The 8888-nt window shown below is 34.7% G+C and overlaps 2 protein-coding genes across 3 annotated transcripts; one reads left to right on the forward strand and one right to left on the reverse strand.

The window, feature by feature from the left end:
• Window positions 1-1097: 1097 nt before the first annotated feature.
• LOC100257702 (rust resistance kinase Lr10) lies at window positions 1098-3735 on the reverse strand. Of its 2 annotated transcripts, XM_010664360.3 has the most exons (3): window positions 2927-3735; window positions 2415-2441; window positions 1098-2297 (listed from the first exon to the last, which is right to left on the reverse strand). In XM_010664360.3, exons 1-3 carry the CDS (start codon window positions 3633-3635, stop codon window positions 1192-1194), a joined length of 1842 nt encoding a protein of 613 aa, XP_010662662.1. In that variant the 5' UTR covers window positions 3636-3735; the 3' UTR covers window positions 1098-1191. The 2 variants fall into 2 exon arrangements, with proteins under 2 accessions (XP_010662662.1, XP_002275176.2); XM_002275140.4 differs by lacking the exon at window positions 2415-2441.
• A 191-nt stretch (window positions 3736-3926) lies between these two features.
• On the forward strand, window positions 3927-7276 carry LOC100252566 (LEAF RUST 10 DISEASE-RESISTANCE LOCUS RECEPTOR-LIKE PROTEIN KINASE-like 2.3). Its single transcript, XM_010664361.3, has 6 exons — window positions 3927-4807; window positions 4923-4973; window positions 5135-5170; window positions 5341-5400; window positions 5520-5543; window positions 5968-7276. The coding sequence occupies exons 1-6, from the start codon at window positions 4072-4074 to the stop codon at window positions 7104-7106; spliced, it is 2046 nt and encodes a 681-aa protein (XP_010662663.1). The 5' UTR covers window positions 3927-4071; the 3' UTR covers window positions 7107-7276.
• Window positions 7277-8888: the final 1612 nt, after the last annotated feature.

Here is an 8888-nt window from a genome sequence, read left to right on the forward strand (position 1 = left end):
TTCATGGAAAAAGTTGTCTAGATAAGATAGATCCTGTTAAATTAACTTGGAGGTTCAAAAATTCATAAAAATTAGTTATATTATATACTAATGCCTATATAAGCTTCTTTTTTTCATTATCATTTTTTTACTCTTGAAATTTCAGACTTGATCTTAATTCATCTTTGTGTTCACTCTTGAGATCAAATTTAGTCGTGTCAGGTTTCTTGAGAAGGACTTTTGTAGTGGCTTGAAGTGAAATTCCACCTCCGATCCCCATTGGTTCAATCAATTAGTAACAACAAAATATAACCAATTTCACAATTTAACCAATTTGGAGCAATTTAACCTTTTGAAATAATTTATCCAGAAATAATTGATAACTTATATTGTTTATTTGGTTACAAACCACCCTTTCGGTTAAATTCTAGTCTGTCCTAGGAGCTTGTTGGACGTATCAAACAACAACATGACAGGTTAAATTACATTAAGCAATAAACCTTCAATTCCCTTATAAAAACTTATTTAGGAGATGGAACAAGAGAGATCCCTACACACCTAGCAGCAGCTAGCAAAGATAAATTGAAGAAGATGAAGATGGTCCTTAGTTTTATGTTAGTGTGTTACTCTTGACACATGAGGGCAGGAAAAAAATTTGGTGTATACAGAAGTCCAAGACCTATAAGCACACAAACCTATCTATAAAGAGTTTGAAGTGGTTGATTTCCAGTATGTGAATGCTAAAGTTGATCTTCAATATTCATGAAATTGAACAAAAAATGAAGCACATACTGGTTCCTGTGGGCCAATTAGTAGTAATTGATGAAAGCATGCATCATCCGGGTCATAGGGGCTTTTTTAATATGCTCTTTATGACAGATCATGTCTGAGTATGTAATTGTATATTTTTCTTTGAACGTCTGGTTTTGTAGCAAGTAAAATAATCAAGAACATGTGCCTTTAATAGCTTTTCCTCAGAGTTCAAAAGGTTCTTTACTACAAGAGCTAAGGTGATGCAAGGAAAAAATATCGATCACTAGAGATCCATATCTTTTCAAAACTAATGTAATTTGAATTGAATATAAACTATTGTACAAACATTCATCTGATAACAATAGTGAACAAATAGAAGATGTTACATTGATGAACAATTACATTATGATCACTATCTAGATCATACAAGCACAATAGTAAAAAGAATAACTTTTCATCCTATTCTGAGATAATTGTCAACTCTTGTTGAAGAGATTTTTTGCGCCTTCTGATGTTTCCTCCTGTTGAACCTATAGAGGCAAAAGGATTGGGAGGTATTGTTAAATTGTCTCCTTCTCTTTCCAACATTTGAACCACAACTTTCATGGAAGGACGATCAATTGGATACCATTGTATGCACCAAAGTCCCACAATTGTTAGTTTCTTTGCTATTTTAATGTCTCCTTCTTCCTCAATTCGAATATGCACATCTTCCCCTTGATCTAACTGATTATAAACCCATTCAGGAAAGTATACTTGGTTAGTCTCCATCGTAACATCAATATTCTTCCTTCCTCCTACCATTTCAAGTAATAACATTCCAAAACTATAAACATCTGACTTATAAGACGCATTCCCAAAGTTTCTAGATAATACTTCTGGTGCAATGTACCCCATGGTCCCTCTTGCTACAGTCATTGAAACTGCACTTTGATCCTTGGAACACAATTTCGCCAAACCAAAGTCGGATATCTTAGGATTAAAGTTTTCGTCAAGCAAAATATTATGAGGTTTGATATCAAAATGGAGAATCCTTTGATCACAACCTTGATGAAGATACTCAATTCCTTTGGCTATGCCTATAGCAATGTCTTGAAGTTTCTCCCAACCAAGTGAATAGGTCTCAACAGATGTTGAAAAGATGAACTTCTCCAAAGACTCATTTGGTAAGAACTCATAAATTAAAGCTCGCTTAACTCCATCAGCACAAAATCCAACCAAACGAACTACATTGACATGATGAATTCTACCTATCGTTCCCACTTCATTAATGAACTCTTCTCCATTTCCTTTGGAATCATTAAGGATCTTTATTGCGACAAGAACTTCATTAGAAAGCTTTCCTTTGTACACGGTTCCATAACCTCCTTGACCCAATTTATCCTTGAAGTGATTTGTAAGCTTCTTAATATCATTGTATGAGTATCTTGAAGGTTTGAGAGCTTTGTAATCTTCCAAAAACTTTTCGATTCTCACAATATTTTCTCTTTTAGATTCATTTGATCTATACACGCGATGAAGTATGATGATTACAAACACGAGAACAAAGAAACCAAGGATTACACCTGTGTATGTGAAAAACGAAAATATTTTTAAGTACATGTAGGAAGAATCAAATTAAGAGTATTTTTTCTCTTCTAAGTTCTTAATTGAAAGCAAAGTATAGATGAGTAGAAAATCACCCGCAATCAGTATTTTTTCTTTTACACCTGTGAAAAAAATTAATAAAGTCATTAGCTTGTTAAACTTCTTAATTAAATTAATAAAGTCATGATCTATTACAATATGCCATGGAATATCCCCTTGGGCTTGTTATTTATAGTTAGAAAAATAATGTATTCCTCAAATCCTAGGTCAAGAAAATAAGAATAAAAATATAAGTTTGAGTCTCAATTTTAGCTTCTCTATTTCCTCAATTATGCTTAGGCAGTATGCAACCATTAAATGGACTCAAAGAGTTTCTGCATTTTATATAAAACTTAAAACCATTTTCGGTTTTTAAAAATGAAAACAAGTGTATGCAAACGGATCCTAAAACGCTATATTTTCTTTCTCCCTTCTATCATTTTCTTAATGACTTCTATCAGAATTTACATATGTGTAACACAATGATCAATAGGAACATAACTCCTAAAATAAGTACTATTTCAGAGTAAAGCACGAAGGAAAAGAAGATTAGAGTTTAGAACAGTACCTTTTACTTGTTTAGGAATGCATTCAGTTTCAGGTCCCTTGCTATTGCTCTTTAGTCTGCATTTCTGACCCGCTTTTTCACAATTTCCGCATATCGATTCAGACCAAGTTAAAGAAAATTTTTTCCCATCAACTATACCATCAGGGAGTGAAAGGTTGTAAAGCTTGTGGCAAGAGGATAGATCCAACCAATCGAGTTGCATGAATGAACGAACAGCATAAACTGGGTTTTCGTGGAGAAATCTAGATCTGCAAGGGATTAACGTAAATGGAAATTCATACTCTCTTGTATCTGAGGAACAACTGAAGAAAGTGTAGTCGTCTGTCCAGCTTTCGAAGTTGGAAGAGTCAACTTTGAACTGGAAGGGAGAGGCAGATAAAGTAAGGTTTTGAAGCTGTCTTTGAAGGCAAAAATCCGGGTCATGGACGACAATCTCCCGAGATTTGTAATTTATTTTATCCACTGAGAGCTTAACTGAATATGGCAGCTCCAGTATGGTCTGCTTCTTTTCTGTGCAAGATATCTCAAACCCGAGATATCCACAGTGGTATGGCTGATCTTTTCGCCGGAACGGGAACTTAATGGCTGGACCGTGGGGACTGCAACTTGGTACCTTGCACTCATCTTGGTTAGCTCCAATCTCTGCAGATAATCTCAGGAATAAGAAAAATAAAGGAAGGACCATTTTCAAGCAACTGTTTATGATCATCTCTAAAATTTTTGCACTGCTTATCTGGCCTTTTTGTATCAATTAGCTCTGTGACTTCAAATATAAGAGATGAAAAGGAGAAATGATACTGTGCTACTAGCTTGACTTATTTTCACACAGTAAGCTTCCTTGATATTTCCTCATACCTCCAATTATTTGCTTATTTGACTTGGTCGTAGTTGGAGGCTTATGATGGTGATCCAGCTAATCAAATTTGACTGGGGAAAAATAAATCAGAAAACATGATTGCGAGTTAATAGAAAAATCAGACATTTAATATGGGTAGTTGATTAAGTCAACAATGAATAGAAAAATCAAGTGGCAAGAAAGTTGAACTATGAGCTGGCTTAGCTAATTGGGTTGTAATTTTGTATCTTCTTCTTCTTCAACTTAGAATGCCCAAAACCAGACCTGCTCTCTCTCTGTATCTGAACTAATGATGGAGAAAGAATCAAAGGTTGTGGGAGTAGGCCTCATAATACTCCTCCATGTCTGGTTCCTTTCAATTTGTGTTGCTACTGAAACCAAGGCCTGCAGGTCTTCTTGCGGGGATATCCAAATCAGCGATCCTTTTCGATTAGAAGGTGATTCAACTGGCTGCGGTGATCCCGAGTATGAATTGGCTTGTAAAAACAACCGTTTAATATTAGATGGGAAATACAATGTCAAGGAGATCAACTACAATAACTACACCATTAGAGTAGTAGTTCCTGGGATAGAGAAGGGAAACTGTTTCTCTACTCCTCTCTATTCCTTGGCACCATATAATTATAGATTTCGATCTGGTGTTGGACACAATACCATAGTTTTGATGAACTGCACCAGGCAAATCAGTGATCAAAACTACATTCCTATTACTCCTTGCAATACAAGTACCAACGGTTCTTCCCCTTCTTCACCATCATACGCTTATGCTCTAGTTGGAAACTCCAAGCAGGTGGGAGATCTTCCCTACTCGTGCACCTTTGGCACTACTGTTATTACTGGTAAATTGCAGGCAGTTTCAGAGCCCCCCATTAGATCAATGTCAGATGTGCAACAAAGCCTTCTTATGGGGGTTGAGCTTTCGTTTTTGAGATTCCGCTGCAGCGAATGCGCGAAAGGCCTACTCTGCTATGCAAATATTAGTAACAACACTATACAATGCTTCACATGGCATACCAGAAAATATTGTGAGTTCAGTTTTTAGAGAAAACAAAAGTCATTGGAAATCCAATTATGCAGTTCTATCGAAAAAAATATCTTCAACTAATATGTCTAATTCAGTTGTTTGATCTGATCACGCAGGGCTTAAGTTTTTGAAAGACGACGTACTGGTTCCAGTGGTCTCCTTCTTCAGTAAGGCTTTTGGAGTACCTTAATCATCTTTCATTTTTACTTTTTCTAAATTTGACTTTCATTTCCATTACTTCTTAATAATAATCATAAGATTTAATCCACTCGTATTTTTCTGATTATGTATTTCTCACTTCGAATTTTCTATCTTCTCTTGTCAACAGCCCGTGCATTTTTTCGAAGCCCCTTTACGATCCAAGGTAGCACTTACTAGTTCCAACAATTGATTTTGTTGTAAATATGATACAAGTTTTGTTTAGAGCTTTTATTTCAAGTGAAAGATTGTTTTACAATTGGCATTCTGTGCAAAATTAAATGTGAACTAAAAAATTACGCAGTATATACTAAGGATAAGCAAATTTTGATGCAGGTCTTAAAAATTATCTTGACCAAAATCTTGGTTCATATGACTCCAGGACTGTTGTAATTGGTAAGGCTGTGCTAGTTCCTTCTATTACCTTCCATGTTTTACAATCAAACTTTTTGTTAATAACACCCCCTTTTATGTCTATGTCTTATTTCTAATTGAATTCATGTTTCTCTTATCAGGAGCCTGGTTTCTTCAAAAGACTGGTAAGATTTCCAAGTTCCAATTTTCATTTTCTTGTAGAATTAACATGATGAGGTTTTTGTTTAAAATACTTAGAATTCTCGAATTCTGGATTGTACGCTATGTTTGGTTGTGCCATGCTGGATTTGAATTGAAATTGCAGTTCTTTGAAATTCAGAATTTTACTTTTGCCATGGCTCTGTTTTTTGTGAATTTGGATGTTTTCCATTGAAAATAATTAAATCCAGTAGGATGAGATATGAAGAAGCCAAAACAGTGAAATTTGAACTAAGGCATCTAACCCTATGGGTTAAATTTTGTGCAACCAAATGGACATAATTTTTTCTCATTCAAGCAAATTGTATTTGTAGGATTTGATAACTCAGTGCATGGATGATCATAAATCTTTTCCTAAAATATTTTGTGTTTTTCATGTTGATCTATTAGTCATAATAATCATTGGAGGGCGCACTATGATTGGGATATCTTGCCTGCTTGGTTATTTGATCTACAAGTTTCGAAGAAGACACTTATCTGCAGATGATAATATTGAAGAATTTCTGCGAACTCATCAAAATCTCCAGCCCATCAGGTACTCATATTCACATTTAAAGAAGATGACCAACAATTTTAAGAACAAGTTAGGCCAAGGAGGTTTTGCCTCCGTATACAAAGGAAAACTTCGAAGTGGTCATATTGTAGCAGTAAAAATGTTAACTATGTCAAAAGCTAAGGAACAAGATTTCATCAATGAAGTTGCTACAATCGGAATGATTCACCATGTTAATGTGGTACGACTTGTTGGATTTTGTGTAGAAAGATCAAAATGGGCTCTTATATATGATTTCATGCCAAACGGGTCTCTTGATAAATTCATCTTTTTTGATGGAGAAAAGAGTGCTCCTTTGAGTTGGGATAGATTATATAAGATTGCACTTGGAGTAGGACGTGGAATTGAATATTTACATCAAGGGTGTGACATGCAAATTCTACATTTTGACATCAAGCCCCACAATATTCTTTTGGATGAAAACTTTACTCCAAAAGTTTCAGATTTTGGACTTGCTAAATTATATTCAACAGATGAAAGTGTTGTATCCCTCACTGCAGCCCGAGGAACATTAGGATATATTGCTCCGGAGTTGTTTTATAAAAACATTGGAGGAGTATCATATAAAGCTGATGTTTATAGTTTTGGAATGTTATTGATGGAAATAGTAGGAAAGCGGAGGCACGTGAGTGTTCATGAGGAGAATCTCAGTGAAATATTCTTCCCATCATGGATTCATGACAAAATCAAACAGGGAGAAGATATTGAAATTGGTGATGCCAAAGAAGATGATATGAAATATATGAAAAAGATGGTCATCGTTGCATTATGGTGTGTGCAAATGAAGCCCACAGACCGGCCTTCCATGAGCAAAGCACTGGAGATGCTGGAAGGTGAGGTTGAACTCTTGCAAATGCCTCCTAAGCCTACTCTTTATTCTCATGAAATGTCAGCTGAAGACCGGGAGAACAGTCCAATTGGTGTACCATTTTCCTCATGCAATGCTAATATTACAATTAGCCTAGATGGAAGGTAACTTACACAGTATCTACTTGTAGACTCTCTCTCTCTCCCTCCCCCCCTCTCTCTATATATGTATAAGCTAGGCAGTATGGAGCCTTGTTCCCTTTCTTTTCGGATCCTAAGGTATATACCCAAAGTCTGAATAAAATATGGAAACTAACATTGAATTTTTTCTTATGATAGAATTCATTGTAATTCCTTATTATTTATTTATTATACATATATAGTCATCTCTTGTGTGCATTACGACGATTGCAAAAGGAATTGCGAAGTTGTAATGTTCAGTCTTTAGTATGTGGAGGCAGGAAACAGAGGCTTGGTGGTGGAGCTAAAGGCAGAGAAATACTGTTTGCATCATTCGTAAGGAGAACCAAAGAGGAATTCTTCATGGGATTGAGAGAACTCAGATCCTATCCATTTGGTTGTTTAGATGACTTAGAAAAAAGAAAAGAAATCAGAACATTGAATTCTAAACTTCCATTAATAAGATCCCCAGACCTCTCTCCACAGAGCCTACCTAATAGAACACTTGGCTTGATTGAATTGAACTTGACTCAAACTTTATTTTTCCCACCAGCATTTCCCATGTTCTTTCTTCATCCAAATCGAGGAAAATGTAATATTTCTCCATAATTTTAAAAGCAGATTAACATCTTAAAGATGAGGCTTTTTCAAGTTATCCCCTTAACATGATTAAAGTATAGTAGTTGGACCCTCACGGAATCTCATACATGGTTTTAATATATATCCACACTTTACTTGTAGCTAAACTTTTTATATCCTAATTTTTTGAGGTTGCTATAATCCCACTACTCATCTTCCTGTTCTTACTTTTTGAGGCACCATCCCTCCGTTTAATGTTCACTCTAAAACTTGTTTTAAATATGGTTTTCATTTACTTCATTGCTTCAACCTGTTGTACAGTAGGGGTTGGTTGGTGTATGAGACATCATTTAAAATTGTAAACTAATAAAGTTTGGTTGTAAGATCAACTATTTCAGTTATAATAAGATATAAAGGTATCTCATTTTACTTCTAATCAAATTTTATTTTTTTTCATTGTAGCAACTAGGAGATCATGTTTTTAGATACAACAAATGTTAAAGGTACTTCACTCTACTAAAGTCCCACTACATTAAAGAAAGATGGTTAGAAAAGATTCTGCATGATAAATTTCAAAATTAGAGAAGAATCTTGATTTATGTCATATATTGCATGGTAATAAGGGTAATCACATTTTAGGTTTCATTTTAGCACTAAACATACTAGCTTCTCCACACTTTAATTGTATGTACCTTGAATATGCTTAGTTTTCACATATTTTCTATTTATTCATTGATGTTTATAGTTATTCTTATAAATAATAATGATCTTGGAAACTTTTTGGAACTTTCGGGAGGCAAGAATGAAGTATGAGTAGAGCCGAAGGATCAAATTTCCTTAGAGATCAATGACATGATCTTATTTGAGTCAATCAAAAGTGATTAGGCTAGTTGAAGCTATGATGAATATATATTTAAATTCTAGATTCTTTAAATATCAATCTCATCATTTTTTAGAAGATTTGGACACCATTTACTTATGCAAAATATAAAAAAAAATTAGAAAATATTGGTGAAAATAGGAAATGTGTTGAAGGAGGTGAGGAGTTTTCTAGAAAAACATGCCATGATAGCACCATTTTCTCCATCACTACCTTCATTTTTTGTTGGAACTTCGAAAATGTGTGAGACTTTTTCTTTTCTTTCCTTTACTTAGCTCACTATTGGATTTCCTACCTTATTTTTGATACCTT

Source organism: Vitis vinifera, chromosome 16 (genome assembly GCF_030704535.1).
Source record: "Vitis vinifera cultivar Pinot Noir 40024 chromosome 16, ASM3070453v1".
Lineage (NCBI taxonomy): Eukaryota > Viridiplantae > Streptophyta > Magnoliopsida > Vitales > Vitaceae > Vitis > Vitis vinifera.

Bases quoted from the DNA above. Each gene is read 5' to 3' on its own strand.
- LOC100252566 (XM_010664361.3), top strand. From the start codon at position 4,072: ATGATGGAGAAAGAATCAAAGGTTGTGGGAGTAGGCCTCATAATACTC. The intron at 5,171-5,340 runs GTAGCACTTACT...ATTTTGATGCAG, and splicing joins AAGCCCCTTTACGATCCAAG to GTCTTAAAAATTATCTTGAC. The intron at 5,544-5,967 runs GTAAGATTTCCA...TTGATCTATTAG, and splicing joins CTGGTTTCTTCAAAAGACTG to TCATAATAATCATTGGAGGG.
- LOC100257702 (XM_010664360.3), bottom strand. From the start codon at position 3,635: ATGATCATAAACAGTTGCTTGAAAATGGTCCTTCCTTTATTTTTCTTA. The intron at 2,442-2,926 runs GTACTGTTCTAA...TTTTTTTCACAG, and splicing joins CATTCCTAAACAAGTAAAAG to GTGTAAAAGAAAAAATACTG. The intron at 2,298-2,414 runs GTGATTTTCTAC...TCACATACACAG, and splicing joins AGAAAAAATACTGATTGCGG to GTGTAATCCTTGGTTTCTTT.